The sequence below is a fragment of the Kryptolebias marmoratus genome, linkage group LG17, assembly GCF_001649575.2.
Source record: "Kryptolebias marmoratus isolate JLee-2015 linkage group LG17, ASM164957v2, whole genome shotgun sequence".
NCBI classification, from domain to species: Eukaryota; Metazoa; Chordata; class Actinopteri; order Cyprinodontiformes; family Rivulidae; genus Kryptolebias; species Kryptolebias marmoratus.
This window is the reverse complement of record NC_051446.1, coordinates 8,929,792-8,950,299: the sequence shown is the minus strand read 5'-3', so window position 1 is coordinate 8,950,299 and position 20,508 is coordinate 8,929,792. Positions and strand designations below refer to the sequence as shown.

Below are 20,508 nucleotides of genomic sequence, written 5' to 3'. Positions count from 1 at the left end.
TGTGTCCAATATTCGTATTCATCATAAGGGGTCTTTGGGCTGCACTTCGTCGGGCCCCTCACCTAGGACCTGTCTGCCTTGGGTGACCCTACTAGGGGCATGAAGCCCCTGACAGCATAGCTCCTAGGATCATTGGGACACTCAAACCCCTCCACCACGATAAGGTGGCAGCCCAGGGAGAGGCTGAGAGAATGATTTTAACTTCATTAAAAACTGCCTGGATTGCAGTCGTCATTTCTCAACATATGAAGATCTTAATTTAGAACTTTGGCATGAAAAGCAGGGAGAAATATGCACTTCTTCTGGGAATGTGAGGTTTGTAATTCTATAACAATATTTATACAGACTCAGTTGTTTGTTGAGCTGCTTTTGCGATTTGTTATCATATCACTTCAATTATACTGCACTTTGTCAAAATTGTACAAACTACCAGCGACCTGTAGCATTTCATTCCAAGATCTGTAAGAACATTATACTACTGTAATTGTGAAATGTTTCAGTATAAATACAGTGGAAGAAAAAAGGAAACTATTGAAGTGAGGCTCTGATTATATCATGTATAGTTACTCATGCAGCAATTGTTTGCAGTGGTGGGACAAATATTGATGTGGAAAAACAGTGTTGTGCTTTACTGCGGAATGCAATAATCAATATGCTGGCACCAAACAATCACATTTTCATTCAAAATGATCTAAAATGATTTCATGCTCACAGCCTTTCTACTCTAGTGCATCTTAAAGACTTGAAACTTGACCAGAAACTACACGTTGCACCAGCACTTTAGTTTTTCACAAGCATTTTGTTTTCAAAGCTAGGAAGATATGACGTTGTATTGTTTTATGATCGTTTAGGAAGTTATTAATTACTACAGAATTGCTTCACAAGGTTATTATCAGTATTGTGGGCCAATATCCCATAATGTATGATATTGTCAGTACCCTGTGGGTCCTACCCCTACCTGTTAGTGTTATTACTTCACTGTGTAATACTGTTCATTTTTTCAGTGCTCAAGATTATTATCTTGTACTCACCAACAAGCTCATTGGGGTCCCTTTTTTCTGCTTCAGGGACCTGTAACAAAAAGAAGAGGGGGGGAGAAGGGAAAATGAGAGAAAACAGACATATAGGATATTTAGGTCTCATTTAGACCAAATAAAATCTACTTTTTTGGGAAAGATGAACAGAAAAGGTGGATATGACTAAACTTTGCTTCCAGGTTGAGAAGAATTAATAAAGTAGATCACAGCTGGGCTAATTTTCCACTTAAGTTAAGCTGTTGGACATGAAGTTGGACAAAAGTTGGAACTGAAGCAAATCGCAGATGCTAAAGCAACAGGCTGTGCAGAATAAAGCACATAATAAAACAGTTTTTGAGAAGTAAAGGGAACCAGAAGAGTAAATCCAGGCAGTCTCCAACAAATGCTTTGGCTCAGCTTGAGGAGTTGTTCCGTACAGCCTCTAAAATATGCCGTGTTTTGTGCCAGCACCGTGAAGGTAACACAGGTTCAGGCCAGCAGAACAGGGCTGGTATTCACAGGAATCATGCCATCACATAGCAACAAAAAAGGCACATTAAGAATGGTCCTGAACTTGTCCACACCATGAAGAGGAGGAGACCGAGGACACAAAGCTTTCTGGCAAACTTGAGTCTAAACAGACGACGTATATACAGTGACTACAGTTGGAACAAACAGCAAAAAAATAAACATTAAAAAGCTTTTTCCCCTCTCACATTAACTATAAGCAGCCTTTCTAATCAAAACAATCAAACATCTATCTATCTAATCAGCTGTCCAATGGGCACATTTAGACACACTAGGACTTCAAATGACTTTAATGAAGCACCTCCCAAAAGTTAAGACAGATACACAAGAATCCACTTGCAGAAGGATTTGTTATTGTTATTATTATCATTATTATCTTTACATGCAGTTAAAACATGCTTCACTCATTGAAACCATATAATCCCAATTTAACTCTCGAGTAAAATAACAATTTGGTGGAAGAATGGGTTATTATTGTTTGTTTTACTCAAGTTCTAATATCTTTAATTTCATTTTTTTTTAAATTGTGTTGTTTTATCATGACCAGCCATATTATTGTGATTATCATGGATATCTCAGAACTTCCAAGTTGTTTCTTTGAAATCTTGCCAATCCAACCTAGTGTTTTGAAGTTTGAACTATCAGAATATAATCACTCTTTTGCTGCTTCGATTACTAGAATTTCAGTTCGAGCTGTTGTCTCCAACAAGTAAGAGGCCTTGTGCGTCTCTGACAGACCTGCTTAGATTTATTGTTGGATAAATGTAAGCACTATGACAAAATAAGAAGTGATTGATACACCTCCACTAACGTACTGTCTGGGATCAAACACTAGCTCTGAAAATGAACGAGCTCCATGTGGATGTGGAGGTGGTCTGAGCTAAATCCAAACATTGATTCCTTCAGACTGCGGGAAGCTTTTCATCGTTCTTACAACTTTTGAAGGCACTTCCTTATCTTTTGTGTTCTCATTGCAGGAAATGTAATTGATTGTGTTTCATAAGGTTAATTTTTATCTTTCGGCTTCTTTTACCTTTAGTCTTTCGAAAAAGGCAAATTATAAAGTCTTTTGAGTTTCTACGTCAAAGATTAGCTTTCATAGTGTGAGGAGAACCATCTACAACAACCACTGAGTGACTGAAATGTATCGTAACTGGGCCAGACAACACCAGAATATAGTAGTTTAACATATGAGCACATTCTCAAAATGTACTGATAGAAATTAGTTAGTTCTGTAAAACCTAACAGCTAGCTTTAAAAACCTAAACAAAACTAAAACTAAAACTGGTCCAGCAGTAAAATCTGAGGTTTACAAAGTGTTTATTTGATGGAGCAACTACAACATTTTCTTGTTCATCCCTCACTGCTCGGGTGTTAATGTCACCTCTCAGAGATTCTATCTGCAGTCTGATAACAACCAGACGAAAAGGTCCATATTTTGTCCTCTGAGGACCTCCTAAAACACAATAATGTCCATTCTTAGCAGGTATTACATTAAGCAAGTGGCATCTTAAACTAGATAAAAAGGCAATTATTAAAGCGATGAGATCCTGGAGACCTGGAAACAGGGCAGCCAACAGTGCCTGTATAGAGACAGGAAGTCTGACATTGAGCTGGAAGAAAAACTTTGTGCGGTGATGGGTTTATTTCTTTCACATTAAAACCCTCACACACACACACCAGGTGCTGTATGACTAATCGCTTCTGAATCAAATAAGAAGGTTCGGGACTTTTTTATAATCCACCTCCCTATATATAAATTTGGAAAATGTCCCATACAGCAGGAAGCTCTATGGCAAATGAGTTTAGGTTTCGACAACAGCTGATGAATTATATTTTATTTAGAAGTGTGTCATCAGAAGTAAAAGGTTATAACGACAAATGTTTACAATTCAGTTTCTTCTGGAAGCCAGTTAAATCATAAGGATAAGGATAAGGATAAGTAGGCAGAGCCAATAAAAAACATTCATTATCATTTAGTCAACTAATGAGTGTAAATTTGAACCCATTCAAAGCATACGTTTTCACAGCCACGGGCTAGACAACATCCTACAGAAAGAGAACATGTCATAACAGAAATGTATTAAGAACAAACCAGCGACTTTCCTGGAGGAGATGTTTATATTCCTTCAGAGTTAATCTCAACATGTGAGAACACCTTAATTGTTGAGAAACTAAGCCGGTAGCAGTTATCATAATGTTTACATTGCTGTTGCTATCTCCACGTCTTGGCTCACTTAACAAACAGAACTCACACAGCTTATCTGATTTTTGTTTATCAAAGATGTGCTGTAAAGCCACACCTCGGAGGGAGCAGAGCTCCACCGACTTGACGTTAGGATCGTGAGTTACATTAAACTCAGTGAACGTGCACCAAACAGTAAAGCAGGAGGCGAGTGTGCTGTTCAGCTCCCACAGCTTTAAACGCAAATACACAGAATGGAGACCAACAAACAACACTGCAAGAAGCTGAGGCCTTCACACGTGCAGAAGTTTAAGACACAGATGAAGAAACAGAAGCTAAATAACTGGAAGCAGAAATTAAATGCAAGTAACTATTCTGGTCTCACCAAATGCATTTATATAAACCCACAGCACCATCTAGTGAACAATATTATTCCTTAAACCCAGTCTGTCCCACGACAAGTGGCTGTTCAATTACCTCAACATCATCTGCGTCCCTCCCCTCGTCTGATTCATCCATTTCCTATAAAAACAAAAACGCAGAGGGTTAACGCTGTAAGGATGGGAGGGGGCGACCAGGACAGGGACCAGGCAGTAAAGACTGGACTGGAAACGAGTTGAACTGCATTCACTGAAGCCTCTGAAGAGTTTTTTGGGTTCTAAAGAGACATGTTCTCAGTACTGAAACAGAACTTTTAAATGTTTTTTATACTTTGACACAGAGTCTGTTATGTAAAAGGTACATTACTTTGTTTTTCTAGTGGCCTAAACATAAGCATGGAGACAAAACATAAATTCTTTTGCCTGTCTAGGAGTGAGTTTCTTTGATCTGTGGATCTGCCTTTAAATCTCTTAGTATCATTTCAGCAGCTCTGCTTGTGTTCAACTAAAAGGAGAGACTCAGAAATGAAAGTCAACCAGCTAAATGTAGGACATCTTCTGTGAGGTTGTTAGTTTTGTTCATACTGTATCTGAAATTCTGTAAGTCACTTGGTTTGTGAAAACAAATCCACAGGAGCAAATGTTAAAAAAAAAATCTTTCTGGATTAAAGATTAAGTCTTAAAATCATGGTGTCGTCCAACATCATTCAGGCATAAGTTTGTTTTTTATTTTGCTTTCATTGTGAAACTAAACTGATCGGATTTATTTATTTATTTGTTACAAAGGTTCATTTAGATGCAACTTTGTAAACCAAAGTCATGCTGCTGTGTTATTTATTTATTTATTAGAGAGAAGAGGTTTTTCCTGGCATCACTTCCAAACAAGCCATACTTGTTCCATCTTTCTACATGTCTTGTCCCGAACTTTAACCTTTAACCTGCTGTCTGAGGTCGGTAGACTCTGAGATAGAGCTCTGGGTTTTTTGTACTCTGTTATTACTTGTTCTGACCATGGAGTTAACTTGGTGCAATGTTCCCTCCAAGGAAGATTGCCAGCTCTCTTAAATGTTTTCCACTTGTGAAGATCATTTCTATCTGTTGAATGATGGACTCCAAACTGTTTAAAAATGGCCTAAAATCCTTCCCAGATTGATGGGCAGTGTTATGGCCGGTGGCCTTCGGTGTATGTTTTCTTTTTTTTTCCCTCCTCCTCCTTGTGCAGGCTCTGTTGTGGGACCATTGGATGCAACCCTTCCTGTCTCTCCTTCCTGGTCGCCGCCTACAGACGTCGTGATTGGCTGGCCAATTGACTGCTCCACCTATCCCTGAGGAGGCTTGCCATATTTAAACCCTCACTTCCTTTCCCCAGGGCGGCTGTTCCTTTGTTTGAACAGTGCGCCTTGTTGCTGACTGTGTGCCTCTGATTTCAGCTTTGTCGCTTTGTTAGACTAGATAGTTTAACGTGTTGTGACTTTGTGTTTTAGAATTATCTTGGGTTTGCTTGTTGTCTGGTACTTCTATGCTTTGTTTGGTTTTCAGCCCTTACTTAGACTTTTAAATTTGGGAGTAAGTTGGCTGCATGTTAAGTTGAGACCCCATTTTTAGTTTTGAATGGAATTTGTGTTTGTTAGTGATGGATATTTTTCTTTCATGTGCTACCCACTTGTTTGAAGTTTATGTTTATTGTAACTTTACTTTTCACTCAATGCTTTAAGCTCAGCAAGAATAAATACCTTTCCTTTTCACCACCTAAAAGAGTCTGGGAGTCTTAAATGTCACGTCTTTACCCCTTTGGCCGAGCTGGGACGTAACAAGCAGCAACTGAATATGGCTGCTGCCTTCCCTCCTAAATCCTGTCGAAGCAGCTAAGGTTTTGTTTTATTTTGGCTTTGCTTGTTTCATGATGGAATCTGTTGTTTTTTATAGGTCAGATTTGAATAATCTCTGGTAAAGACCAGATTATAATAAACACAAAGAGTGGAGATGGTCTTCTTCCTACGGCTGTCTATGCTATAGTTGGACTTTATCAGCATTTACAGCTGCAATACTTCTCAAAAGGAAGACTGATTTACTAAGACTTTAAATGGCTTTTTGGACATAAACAAAAAAAAGAAAAGAAAAAGAAAACAATCGATTAAACCAAGGACTGTAAAAACAAATCTACATACCAATGCAGCTGAATCTTAAGATCACCAATTTTAAAATATACGCAGAGCTGTTCTTTAACAAAATATCACGCTTATTAGTACTACAAAAATAAATAAAACAAGAAAAACATAATTCAGATGAATGGGAACCAAAATTAACATTTCTGAATTTGTTTTTTACGACAAAAACATTTTTTTTTGCTTTTTCTCATAATATGTATTACTACAACATGATTATAGAATAAACGCACCATCTGCTTTTAGTCAGAGATATTCAGGTTCGAACATCTATTTGCTTCAGTCCTAATTTATGTCAGAGGGAAAATGGTATGTCTGATCAGATTCAGATACAAACAAAAACAACACGACTATAAAAGAATCATAATAAATATAGTGAATGATTGAAATGAAAAGAATAAAGTACAACCCCATTTCACATTGATTAGGGCTGCGCAATATTAGAAAAATTTATGATGTGCGATATTAATGTTTAATATGGCAATGACAATATCAGTTGTGAGAAATGCACATTTTCTCACTCCTCACTTTCTCGTCTGTCATCACTATGATCTAAAGCAGTTTTAAGGTACTTGAAATACACTGAGCTATAATTTACTGCAGTCCAAGCAGTCTTCTGCAATATTGATATTCCGCTCACTGATACTGCGATGATGATAAATCTTCGATATGCAACCTTAATATAGACACACACTAAAGTCAAAGTAATGATCAGTCTGGACTTCTTTGCTGTCAGAAGGCTTTGCAGTATTACTACAAACACACAGGTTTAAACAGGTGAAATGACAAAGTATTCTACAATCTTAAAGTATAAAATCAAAAAAAAATGCTGCATTGTTGATCAAACACAAAAAACAAACACTGAATGATCCGAACTTGAACATGATGAACCCACTGTTGTATTACGTATTATATAAAAATACATACACACTGACTGAAACATGCATGTTCCACTGAACCAAAATTAGCATGTTTATCAAAGTGTCATCTTTCCATCGGCAATCAGAGCAAAGCTGAGAAATATTCCCTGTTAATATGAAGTCATTTGACATCACACTGAGTCATACTTATACTCTATGTAGATATTTTTTTCATAACTACGCTTTTGGTTCATTAAAGATGGATTCACAGTTCAGAGTGTTTTCATGTTTTGTAATCAAACTGAAAGGTAGCTATGGTAAAGGTATAGGAGGCAAAAAGAAAAAATATCTGACCTGTCTGATTAACTTTTCATTTAAGCACATCACTTTGGGTAGTTAAGATGCTAAAATAATGCAAAGTTGTCAGTTGTTCAAACTGGTGCAACCAAAAGTAATCCCAAATTAAGAATGTCAGAAGCTGTAGAAAGAAATGAGGCGTCTATGGCTGAGCTACACTAAAACAACGAAAGAAAGAAGTTGAGCAACATTCAAGTGTGCTCACATTGTGCCACCCAAACAAACACTGAGTCCTGGTCAGCCTGAATAATAAAGTTGCCACTCATGTACCTGATCTGCTGCTGTTATATAATGAACAGGCACATTAATTTTTTCCCCCCTGCAGCTTCTGAGCCAAATGTAGGTGAGAAAACTGAATTGGTCTTTCAGCTGCAAGCTGATTATATACATTAATATCTTCAGCTGCCTCACTTAAGCATTAAGTTTAACACAGTTGAAGCGTTTAATAAATTTAAATCAAACTTATGTTAAAACAACATTTTAAAAAACTGTAAACATAGGATTTGGAGTTTGAATGGTTTATATCTAGTGGACCCTGATTGATCAACATGTGAGGCACGTTATATTTTTCACAATACCTGCACATGTGGCCTGCTGATATGATGAATGCAACACTTTCACACTCATCATATGAACATATGATCTAATTAAACAGTTTGTCTAAGAGATCACTCTTTTTTTCCCCCTTTTTCTAAGTTTTCCTGGTACATTTGGACAGGTTTGATGTGCTCATCTAATTTTTATTCTGTTTTATTTTTGCCAAGAACAATGTAAAACTATCCATAGTTTGCAAACGTAACACTGCTTTTGTTATCAAAGTGTCAGCCTATCTGGGAGTTTAATTTGATGATGTGAATGAAAACACTATAATCACAGATTATTACTTCCTGTAGCAATACATCCAAATGAAAAACATAAAAACCAGCGTTATTGTTGCGTCACAAAAGGTGATTCATTTTGATTAAAAAGAGACATAATTGAACAAACATTTTTTAAAGGTTGTACAGACTTGGGAAGTACAAATCAAAGTGCTTTCTTTTTACTTTAATACTAATAACAAACAGAGACAACAGACAAAATTAAGGGACTCAAACAAACAAAAACTCTGAAAAGCATAAATTCACAGCTCAAATACTGACCAAGTTGCTCTCTGGGGTGTCTTCATGTCCAGACCTTTTGTCGTCCAAGTCGTTTGTTCTGTTCAGGTCATCCTCACCGTAACCAAATACCAGACCTCCTCTACTCCCTGAACACACAGAAACAGCATTAGAACTTTCAAACAATCATCACTGACAGCTTGTGTTTAATCAGCAGTAATCAAAATCGAGTCTCAATGTTGACTTGTAAAGTTATAAATGTAAAATTAAGAGTAAGTCAACTGCAGTATAATCCAGTGGTGTCCAACCCTGGTCCTGGAGGGCCACTATCCTGCATGTTTATAGGGGTTTCTCTGCTGTGGCACACCTGATTTGAATGACTAACAGGCTTTTGCAAAACTTGAAGACTTACTGAAGAGCAGAGAAAGAACGAAAACTTGTAGGATAGTGACCCTTCAGGACCAAGATTGGACACCACTGGTTTAATAATTGAGTTTAAACACAAGCGGCTGTGTTAAAATATCCATCAATAAAACATTGTTTTAACAACTGAAATTTAAATGTTTACGTCTCTTAATAAAAATCACGAACAATGTGTTCGTTAGCCGAAGCTAACGTTAGCTTCCACATGAAGTTCCCCCATTAGCTACTCTCCGCTTTTGAATGAGTTTTCTTAGCACGAGAGAAATTAAATTCTTTGATAAAAAAGACAAAAACACTATAGCACACCTGTATCTTCAGGTTCGGGGTCAGAGTCGGGTTCTGAATCGTCTCCATAGTCCGCTAAAGACGAGAGCAGCGCACTCTTTTTACCGCTCGCCATTACTGTTCGTCGCATAAACGTCACGTCAACAACACTGCGCAGTGAGCAAAGTGCGCAACTCCAACGGAAGCGCTGGGAAATGTAGTCGTTTTGTAGTCCATGATGACGCACAAAAATGGTTAAAAACCCTTTTTTTAAACTTAAAGATTTTATTTATGTAAAAATGTTTTTACTACATGATGTATGCATATACAGATTTTCTATAACGTAACATAGAACATAGTGTTCTGTAATTGTTCTCGGATAAACTACAGTTAAATGTACATTGACAAATAAAACTTACTGTTCAAACCATAAAACTGTACAACAAAAATAGAGTTGGCCTAAACAAAGACAATGTTTAGAGAATCTAATTTTTATAAAAATTTAAGAGAAATATTTTTAAAACCAGAAATCTTTTTGTTTTAATTTGTATTCATACATAGATTTTTCCATTTCTTACTTCTGCTATTGTTGTACACAAACTTGTGTGCAACAAGATGTTTGTACACAACATATGCACACCATTCATGTCCAGAATTTTGTAATCCTCAGCATGAAGTCCAAGGAACTCTCCACAGAGGTCTTTCACCAAAACACACAGACATGCAGGGAAGGCATAAATTAGAGAAACATCCAAAAACACCAAAAATTATTGTGATGGAGCTACAGCTCTTCTGCAGAGATGGGAGGATCTGTCTATAGGACCACTAGAAGCTGCTCAGAGCTGGGCTTCAAGGAAAATTGTCAGGAAAAGGACATCACTTAAACATAAATATAAGGCAGACCTTTTGGATTTTGTTGTACGGTAAGGTGTATTAGAGACTCCCCAAACATCTGAAAGAAAGCATTGTGGTCAGATGAGACTAAAATGGAACTTTATCAATCCACCTTGTAAATCTCTATAATGCATTTCTCAATTTTTGTGTTAAAAACAACAACAACAAAGTAACATCCTCATGTTTTGATGTTATAATTAACAAAAATAATTTTGCCGTATATATCTGGACTCTGTGCATCATGAAAGTTTTATTTATTCATAATAATGAAGTGAATAAAGTCTGTTAGAATGAATTTTACACTGGCAATCTTGTCCTGGTCGTCTTTCTAATAAAGGTAGCACAAATACAGAAAAGAACAACCTCTGTGGTATAATTCAAATTCATATTTCAAAGACTAGTTAAAATTAAAGTACCATTCCTTGAAGGAAAGCATACTACTCGCTGCCTTGCGTGTCTAAATTTTATATAAAGCTTTTGCACAATTTACAAGCGGTATGTATTAGGGGTGACTCTCTGCTACCACCAACCACACTTTAGATCATTACTTTACAACTGACTGAGTTACGGCCACTTTGGTGTTTGCTTGAGTCGGTTAACTGTGGCGGCCATCTTGAATTGGGCTGACTCCAAAAGTGAATCAGTTGTAGATGTACCTCTAGTGATAACCTTATGAGAGTTTTAATACAATCTGTTCTGTGGTTCATGAGATATTTTGCTAACAGACAAACAAGGACGACTCTCCCAGTTAATGCCAAAGCGTTATTTTCATATCTCATGTGATCGGTTACTGCCCAAAGCATGTGTTGGGGATGGCTCTCAGCTATTACCACACCAAATGTTAGTTCAATATCTATAAAACGGACTGAGTTATAGTCGGTTTTGTGTTGGCTAAGATCAATTAGCTGTAGTGGCCATCTTGAATCCCACTGATTCTAAAAGTTAATCAGTTGTGGAGGTGCATCCAGTGATTACTTTCTGAGATTTTTCCTAAAATCCAACCCATGGCTCATGACATTTTTTTGATAACAGACAAACAAACACACGTACATAAGTAATCACTTGATTGCCTGCGTTTCACTGTGGCAGGTGATTAAAATAAACAATCTGATACAGCGGGTCTGCTTTGTAAAACCTCCAAAATAAAATTCCAACCAGATATGAAGCTACTCTGTTATGTCCATTTTTTTTCTTTCTTTAAAGCATAAGCGTGCTGCATCTAAATCACTGCGTTCTTTGAGTTCCTCCGCTGTTTCTTCTTCCTTTGCTTCCCTTCCTTTGGGTGGCAGCAGCATCCGAACAGCAGAGCGAAGAGCACGAGCGCCAGTGCTCCCAGCACGAACACGCCCATGACCACGATGCCGCCCAGCGCCCATGGCTCCTGCTGCAGGCGGCGCAGGACCCAGTCCACCCACTGCTCAAAGGAACCGGTGTGGCTCTGGGGCTCCAGTACACTGCGCAGGATAAACCTTTATTATTATTATTTTTATTTCTAAATCTTTTTTTAAAAAAAAAAAACAACCCAGAATATCTGATTAACTTTTCCACAAGATGAGTATAAACTTTCACCAACATGCTTAATAGCAAACCATTGATGTTGTTGTCATTTAAAGTCCCGGCATTCTGCCTTTCATGCCAGAGTTTAAAACTGAAATCATCTTATGCTGAGAAACGACTGATGAGTTTGGTCAAACCTTGTAAAATTGTCACCAGTCTCCTCGGATATTGTAAGATCTTGTGAGATATGGTCGGGATGACTATCAGGTACCACCTCATCAGAATTTAGCTCAGTGTCTGTAAAACTGACTAAGTTAGAGCCCTTTTTGTGCTGTCTAATGTCAGTTGGCCGTGGTAGCCATCTTGAATTGCATTCACTCCAAATGTCAATGAGTTGTAGATGTACAGGCAGTGATTACTTTCTGAGAGTTTCACTGAAGTCGACTAAGTGGTTCAAGAGATATTTTGCCAACAGACGGACAATGTCGATTCTCACAGGTGATGTCAAGGTTTTAAGCAAAGATGTTGCACAATATGTAGTGCTGGGAGTATATGTTAGGGATGACTCTCAGTTACTAACACACCAAATTTAAGTTTAACATCTGTAAATCTGACTGAGTTACAGCTATTTTTATGCTTTGTATGGTCAGTTGGTTGTTGCGGCCATCTTGAATGGGGTTGACTCCGAAAGTGAAAGAGTTGTAGATGTGCATCTAAAGATTACTTCCTGATAGGGTTATGAGCTATTTTGCAAACAGACAAACAAGGTTGACTCCAACAACTAATGCCAAGGTTTTAAGCCAAGATGTTGCACAAAATCTTTTGCTCGGCATATGTCTTGGGGAAGGTGGTCAGCTACTGCTACACCCAAATTTTAGCTCAATATTGGTAAATTTGACTGAGTTATAGCTATTTTTATGTTTTGTAAAATCAGCTGGCTGTGGTGGCCATCTTGAACTTGGTTGATTCCAAAAGTTAATCAGTTGTAGATGGACATCCAATGATTACTTTCTGGGAGTTTAATTAAAATCCATCCCTTGGTTCATAACATATTTTACTAACAGACAGACACAATTGACCCCAGTAAATAATGGCAAAGTTTTTGGCAAATATCTCAAGCATTGTGTAGCACTAGGAATATGTGTTGAGGATGACTCTCAGCTAGTACCACTTATACATATATTAATATATATATATATACACACATATATATATATATATATATATATATATATATATATATATATATATATATATATGATAAGGTTACAAAGATTTTCACAAGATGAATATATGTTGACGCTACCTTACCACAACACATTCCTGTTCAAACACTCACCTGACCACTGCCATGTGGTGCCAAATGGTCTTTTCGCAGCTCAGCGACTCCCAGCAGACGGTGGGTTTCCAACCAGGTGAGAACAAACAGCCACAGCTTCTCCTTTAGTCCACACAAAGCAGTGGCGCCATTTTGAGCAGCTCCAACAACGCAGTTCACTTTCGCTTTGCTCACAGACGACACCTCCTTGCTTTGCTTTGGGGACAGCGTCATTACCTCTGTGTGGGCATGGCAAAGCGAAAAACAACTGCTCATGGTTAATGTTTAAACAAGAGAGAGAGAGATGGTATGATAAGGTGAGCACACAATGGTGCAATGTCTCTCCCATTCAGTGCTCTGTTAATGGAAAAGAAAAACTTACAGGATTCATCTTCCCACATGGTACAGCAGATCAAAACAAATCTTTTATTCAATGAAACATGTTATATTGACATAAGAATGACCAAACGTGACTATGTCTCTGTGTTACTTTTATTTACATCAGATTACATTTGTAATTAACCATCCTTGAAGGAATGCATATCACCCACTACCTTTCTTTCACAGAGTTTTAAATTAAGATCATCTTATGTTGAGAATAGAAGGAGATGTGGCCGTTTAGGTCATCTCAAGTGTTATTTATTTATGCAGTGGGGATGATTCTCAGCTACTACCCCACCAAATTGTAGCTCATTGTCTGTAAAATTGACAGAGTTGTAGCCATTTTTCGGTTGGCCAAATTCAATTGGCTGTGGCCACCATCTTGAATTGGGTTGACTCCAAAAGTTATTCAGTTGCAGATGTTTATCCAACAATTACTTTCTGAGCGTTTCATTGAAATCTGTGCTGTGGTTCATGAGATATTTTGCTAACAGACAAACAGGGTTCATTTCAACAGGTAATAGCAAATTTTTAGCAAAGATCTCATATAATCTGTTAGTCCTGGAAATATTCCTTAGGGATGACTCTCAGCTACTCCCACACCACATTTTAGCTCAATATATACAAAACTGACTAAGTTGTAGCTATTTATATGTCAGCTAATTTGCTTAGTTGTGGCAGCCATCTTGAATCAAATTGACTCCAAAAGTTAATCAGTTGTAGTTGTATATCCAGTAAGCACTTTGTGATAGTTTCAATAAAATCTGTCCAGTGGTTTAGGAGATATTTTGATAACAGACAGATGAACTTTCACGTATAGACAAAAAACACAATCATCCACCTTTTGCCTTTGGGTGACGGATGACAATTACTGCATTTTGAACAATAAACAGCTCAGCTTCTCCATTAGTACAAAGTGCTAAATCAACTTGTCATCAACAAATCAACAGAGGGCCCGTTCTCTTCGACTACACATGTTGGAATGTTTGTTACTCATGTCGTTTGTCACACTCCTGATGAATGTTCACTGAATACAAAGCCACTACATTTATAACACAGGAGCGGGCTATACTGGTGCGCTTGTTCGTTGTTGTCCCTGAAACGCTGCCACACAGTGTTTCATTGTCCTGTACAGCGATGCATCTTTTGATCTTCTGCGGGCCGTACCACTCTGCTGATTCACATGGATTCCAGCCGCGTGGCTCCCCTGGTCCTGATCCAGTCTCTGAACCAGCACTGAAAACATCAGGGCGCCGAGAACCCCTGCCTTCTGTTGTGTAGTCCCACCTGATTCCCAGAAACCAGAGAGCGTGAACAGATCCGTTCACACGTTTGTCAGGCGAGAAGTGGAGGGTTGGACTCTTCTTCTTTGTTTTGTTTTATTTTTTCTCCCCAGCAGGTTCTGTTCCCTGTCTCCCTTTCAGACAGGCTGCACTCTTGACGCCTGGTATTTTGGCTTTCCACAACAGCAGCAGTGGATGCAGCAAATCAGGATCATGAAGATTAATGTGCCTGCAAAAAGTAAAACATAAAAAACAAATAACAGGAGGAGGTGACAAGCTTAGGTCAGAACTTTGAATCGAAAGCTGCACAGTTTCGTGCAAAGTCAGAGCTCATGATACCAAAGCCGGGCTCGCAAAAGTGTTCGACAAAGTGGCGCCCTCTGTGTACGCAATGCCAAAAGGCAGCAGCAAATTTCATAACCGATCATGGAGGCCTAACCCACCACTGTGTTCTGTGTTCAGCTTTATCCACCCGCAGATTCTGTCATCAGCATTGTTTTATTTACAAAGCCATCTTGGGCTTAATTCCCTCTTATCTCATTTCCTGTATTGTTAAGGAGTCCTCCCTTTTTTATTAATTGTACCTAATGTTTGCACAGATTCTGGCCCCAAAAAATAATCTTCCAGTTTGTTGCTCCTTTAGACTGAAATCAGCTGCAGAAAGACTTGAATTTGAAGGAGTTGGTCTCTTTGAATGTTTTTGAGGCCATTTAGGATTTTATGAATGAGGCATCTGTTTGTAAATGTTTCAGCTGATATGGTAGGTCTTAGATTTCTGAGTGTATTATCTCTTCTGTTATTCCTGCTATTTATTATGATGTGCTTTAACTGGGGTTTTTATGGTTTGTAACGTTTGTGTGCTGCTCAGTGACATCTACCTGGTTAAATAAAAGCTAATAAATAAACAAATAATAATAAATTACTAACACATGTTTTGGAACCTACCCTGCATGAAGAGATTCTGGTCTGAAATCTTTCTTACATTCTCTAATGTAACTGGAGAGGCTATTGCTCCTAATGGTTTAACTGTCTCGTTCAGAGTATGGCCTGCTTCACTTCATCTCTCTCCTGCTAAAAAGGACTTAATAGCTTTCACAACTCTGTTGACCAGGAGGCTAACACTGCAAAACTGGAAATCTGCAACTCCACCTACAGATACAAGGTGGATTAGAGAGGCCCTTTATTTTCTTAAAGTGGAAAAAATGAGACTGACTTTGGCTTGAAAGGCCAAATCATTTGAACTAACCTGTAATCCCTTTCTGTTCTGTTAAAGATACAGATTGTCGGATCATTCTGAGCTAGGCACCACAGTGATGTGTTTGGACATGTGTTTATATACTGTCCACTTGTATGTAATATGTCTTTTATTTCTTATATTATTAATTTTATCTCAGTCTTTTTCATTTTATCTGGTTTGTCTTTTATTAGTTTGTAGGTGCCGTGGTGGGGTGGTTTTTTTGCTCTTAGTAAAGAGTGTAAAAAAAAAAGCTATTTTATACAATCACTGGCTCAAAGGTCAATGTATTATACTATGGCAGGCAGAGGTTGATTTTATTCCTAACATAATGGCACATTTAACAACATAAAGGGATAGTCAGATCATTTTTGAAGCAATGGTAAAATGGCTTGCACTTGTATAGCACTTTATCAAGTCCAAGGACCCCAAAGCGCTTCACACTACAATCATTCACACATTCGAATGTGGCTGACAGAAGTGAGGCTGCCATTACACCTGCCTCACTGAGCCCTCTGACCACCACCAGTAGGCAGGGCAGGTGAAGTGTCTTGCCCAAGGACACAACGACAGAGCAGGGGCTCAAACCGGCAACCCTTTGGTTACAGGACGAACCCTTACCTCCTGAGCCACCACCACATCATGATGCTCTCTCAAATAGTTATAAATAGTTAATACTTTGTATACTTTGTAATACTTTGTATTTGTATACAGAGTATGGTGAAAAGGGCAAAAGTTTTCACCCAGGAACGGAAATGGAAAATCTATGTGGAAATCTGAATGAACCACAAAATGTTTGAAACAATGTTATTTAGAAAGATGAGACCAAAGTAGAGATGTTTACCCATAATGCACAGCAGCCATGTTTGAAGAAAACCAAATGCGGCATATTAGAATCAACACCTCATACCAACTGTCAGCACGGTGGTGGAGGGGTGATGGTTTGGGCTTCTTGCAGTCACTGATTCCCTTATGAACTCCTCTTTCTAGTCAAATGACAGCTGAAGATTGGACCAAAGTAGGTCATGATGCAACAGAGCAATGAACCCAAACACAGCAGCTGATCTACAACAGAATGGCTCAAAAAGAAAAGGGTCAAGGTGTTGGAATGGACCAGTCAAAGTCCAGATCTCAACCTGAATTAAATGATGTAGTGGGACCTGAAGAGAGCTGAGCAGAAACTACTGTCTGCTAACCTCAATGAACTGAAGCAACATTGGAAAGAAGAGTGGGGCAACATTCCTCCACAACATGTGAGAAACTGATAAACTGATAAACTGACAAAGTCATACAAAAAACAAACAGCTTTTCTATTTACTCCAATTGGCTGGGAGGAGGTACTTCTGGCCTACTTAAGCTGGACAATTAAGATCAGGTGGGAAGAAAAAAGAAAAAGAGAACTGAGGATCCATCCCAAGGCTTGGCTCCAAAACCCGGTCGATCTGTCAACCCTGCGGCGAGGTGGCTTGGTCTTTTAATCAACGCTCTCAATCATCTAACTAAAGGAAAGTGACCATATCTTCTTGGGCATATTAGCCCACCTTTTTCGTGCGGTTGCTTGGGCGGGTCCTTAGTCCCCAATGTTGTTTTTCAGAGCACAAGAGTGAATGCAGGACATCGATAAGTGGACGTGGATGGCTTCACTTCCGGGTTCATCAGGGTGGAGCTATAACCATTGATCTTTGTGCAGGCGGATGGGACTGCTCCCTGGCAGGATGGTGTGATGATCTCCCTCTGCTGGCGTGGTGACAGACTTTTAATGTTGAAGTGAACTGAGCTGTGAGGATTGGAACTTTGGACTATTTGCTGTTTTGGTAACCTGTTTTTAATGCTAGATTTTACTTCTCAGGTCTTTTTATCCTTTTTATACTAATGCCTGTTAGCATTTTTTTTGTTGACCAATAAATTATGATTGAACTTTTTAAACAATTTGTGGTAACCATCTTTTCACTGTGATTGTGTGACGGGAAAGTTAACCTAAAAATAAGGCAAAAACAGCTAAAAGCTGTGACAGCTACACCTCAGATTAAACGCATTTGCGTCACACAACTGACGAACAAAACTCACCAATAAAGAGGATGAGGATGAAAAAGGCTCCCAGCTCCAGCGGGCTTGCTTGTGGAAGGTCCTGCAGTTTAGACCACACCTCCTGAACTAGGTGCAGAAACTCTTCTTTCAGCTCCATGTTGACCTCTGAATGATGTCCAACTCTTTCAAAGATTCACGGTTTCTGTAGAACCTGTTTCCTCTTGAAACAGACCAGACAACATAGTGAATTAAAGTTTCACTCACTTGGAGTTCCACCCACCACTGGTCTAATTTTAAACATCCACCCAGCAATTACCCACCCAGCCTGGTAAAAATTTGGGCCTGAGCTCTCTAAATACTTTAGGGTACTCTCTCATTATATATCATCAGCTCTAACTGGCTAAAAGACATAATTTATGAGCAGGATGGTGCAGACAGGTCACATGTCCGAGGACCTCTTGCTCCTGGCCTTGCTGCATTTGCATCCACAGATGGAGGAAGCCATCCTGTAAGTTCAGCTCAGCTATAAACAGAACAGACTATTTCCAGCATGGCATTTCAAGTGCGAAGCCTGTCATCATGAGTGGAGTGGGTGAGATCCCACAAGGCTGCGATTAGACCGGCTGTACACGAGGGAAAGGGCATAAATCTGTGAAGTTGTAACAAAACAGGAGACCGAGGACAGTCGTCATCATGGATAAAGACTCGATGAGTGTATGGACATGTCACTAAATGAAAGAAGAAACTATACACTATTTTATATCTTTTGTTCTGTATTACTTACAATTTACAGCATGTTTTGTATCTTTTGAAAATTATTTTCTAACAATTCAAATAAAATACTCACTGGAGCAGTTTTTACTGGTGTAATTTAGTGCAAAACTTTTACCTTTCCTAAAACGCTAAAAGCTACCCAACACTGCGTCTGCATTTTTGAAAATGAGAACAAAAGGTAGCCTTTGTTTCTTTGAACTGTGCACTGATAATAAACTGAACGGTCAATTTCCTCTTTATTACAGACAACTGGGCGCCTGTGGTTTCCAAATTGAATTTGAAATGTAGATTTGTCTGACCACAGAACAGCTCGTCTCTATGCCTCAGTCCATTTTGAATGAACTTTGGCCAAGAGAAGACAGCAGTGTTTCTGGATGGTGTTCACATTTGGCTTCTCCTTTGAGTGATAGAGCTTTAAGCAGCATTTTTGGATGGCATGGTGAACTGTGTTTACAGACAAAGATTTGTAGAAGTGACCCTGATCCCATGCAGTGATGTTTATAACAGGACCAGACCTGTATTTAATGCAGTGCTGCCTGAGGGCCTGAAGATCACGACCATCTAATATTGACTTTCAGCCTTGACCTTTGACTTCAGAGATTTCTCAAGATTTTTGAAACCTTTTGATGATGATATGAATGGTAGATGATGAGATATTCAAAGTTGTCCCAATTTTCCATTGAGGAACATAATTCGGAAATTTGCCACAGACTGGCAAACCTCAAAAACCTTTTTTACTTTTGGAGATTCAGCCTCTTTAAAATGATCTTTTTATACTCAGTCCTCTTACTGACCGGTTACCATTTAATGTAATTTGTTGCAAAATGCTCCTCCCGCTTTTTCATACCCTTCTGCTGCCACTGTCCCAACTTTTTTGAGAAGTGTTGCTGCCATAAACTTTAAAATGATCTTATTTTTCCACAAAAGAGTGGCACAAACATCATTCAAATGTGCAAAATGTTTACTATGTTTCATTGTAAACTTTGCATTCTGTTCATTCTGTTCTGTTCATATACATTTACATTCGTTCCAACTCTTCTGGAAATTAGGGTACACTGGGATTCCCAAACTTTCAGCTAATTTAAATGCAGTTTTATCTTTTCTTCAAGCACACCAGTGGGTCAACACAAACATAAAGCACATAACATGTAACTGTTGATATTTGGTAAGACTTGTGGAAGTGCTTCAAAGATTACCTGACCCACTATGCATTTTTATTGGTCTACTTACACAACGTTTTGGTTTAAAGGTGAAACGTCAGTTTGCACAGGAAGTACAACATTTTCTGAAATCACTCAGATACACAGAATTTAGCTCTGTTCCATTAATGACTTTCAAACACTTGTAATTAGTGCATTAATGTACTATCCTCTGGGTCTGCATTTACATAAATACATGATTTATGCGATCCTTACAAGTATGTGCCAACTAGACCCAAACAGTCAAAAATGAAACATCAGTTCTGCTGTTATTGTCAATGAGAAGAACAGTAAATGTTAGTGCTTTTTATTTCTTAGTTATTATTTTACACCAGTTTTTGACCACAACTGGTGCTGATGCTGACGGCCCATATGGTCTTTACATTGTTGGGCCATATTTCTTTTCTTCTCTATTTTTTTTTTTTTTTTTTAGATTTTCCAAATCCATATCTGGAGGTTCGCAAGGTCTGACTCATATACAGGTGCTGGTCATAAAATTAGAATATCATGAAAAAGTAGATTGATTTCAGTAATTCCATTTAAAAAGTGAAACTTGTATATTATATTCATACATTACATACAAACTCATATATTTCAAATGTTTATTTCGTTTAATTTTGATGAT

General features: G+C 38.3%; 1 protein-coding gene and 1 long non-coding RNA gene across 4 annotated transcripts in view; both read right to left on the bottom strand.

Annotated features, from left to right (window-relative positions):
* Positions 1–9,465, bottom strand: part of LOC108235910 (SAP30 binding protein) — a 22,233-nt gene extending 12,768 nt beyond the window's left edge. For 2 of the 3 annotated variants that reach the window (XM_017416247.3, XM_017416248.3), the window contains exons 1-4: positions 9,318–9,465; positions 8,631–8,737; positions 4,207–4,251; positions 1,032–1,071 (exon numbers count right to left, since the gene is read on the bottom strand). In XM_017416247.3, the coding sequence (XP_017271736.1) occupies positions 1,032–1,071; positions 4,207–4,251; positions 8,631–8,737; positions 9,318–9,426 (301 nt within the window). In that variant the 5' untranslated portion in view covers positions 9,427–9,465. The remainder of the gene's footprint in view (positions 1–1,031; positions 1,072–4,206; positions 4,252–8,630; positions 8,738–9,317) is intronic. The other variant, XM_037980700.1, reaches the window with a different exon arrangement.
* Positions 9,466–18,085: 8,620 nt separating this feature from the next.
* The window catches only part of LOC119617864, a 5,052-nt gene continuing 2,629 nt past the window's right edge, over positions 18,086–20,508 (bottom strand). The window contains exon 3 of the long non-coding RNA XR_005234288.1: positions 18,086–18,130. This is a non-coding gene — a long non-coding RNA (uncharacterized LOC119617864). The remainder of the gene's footprint in view (positions 18,131–20,508) is intronic.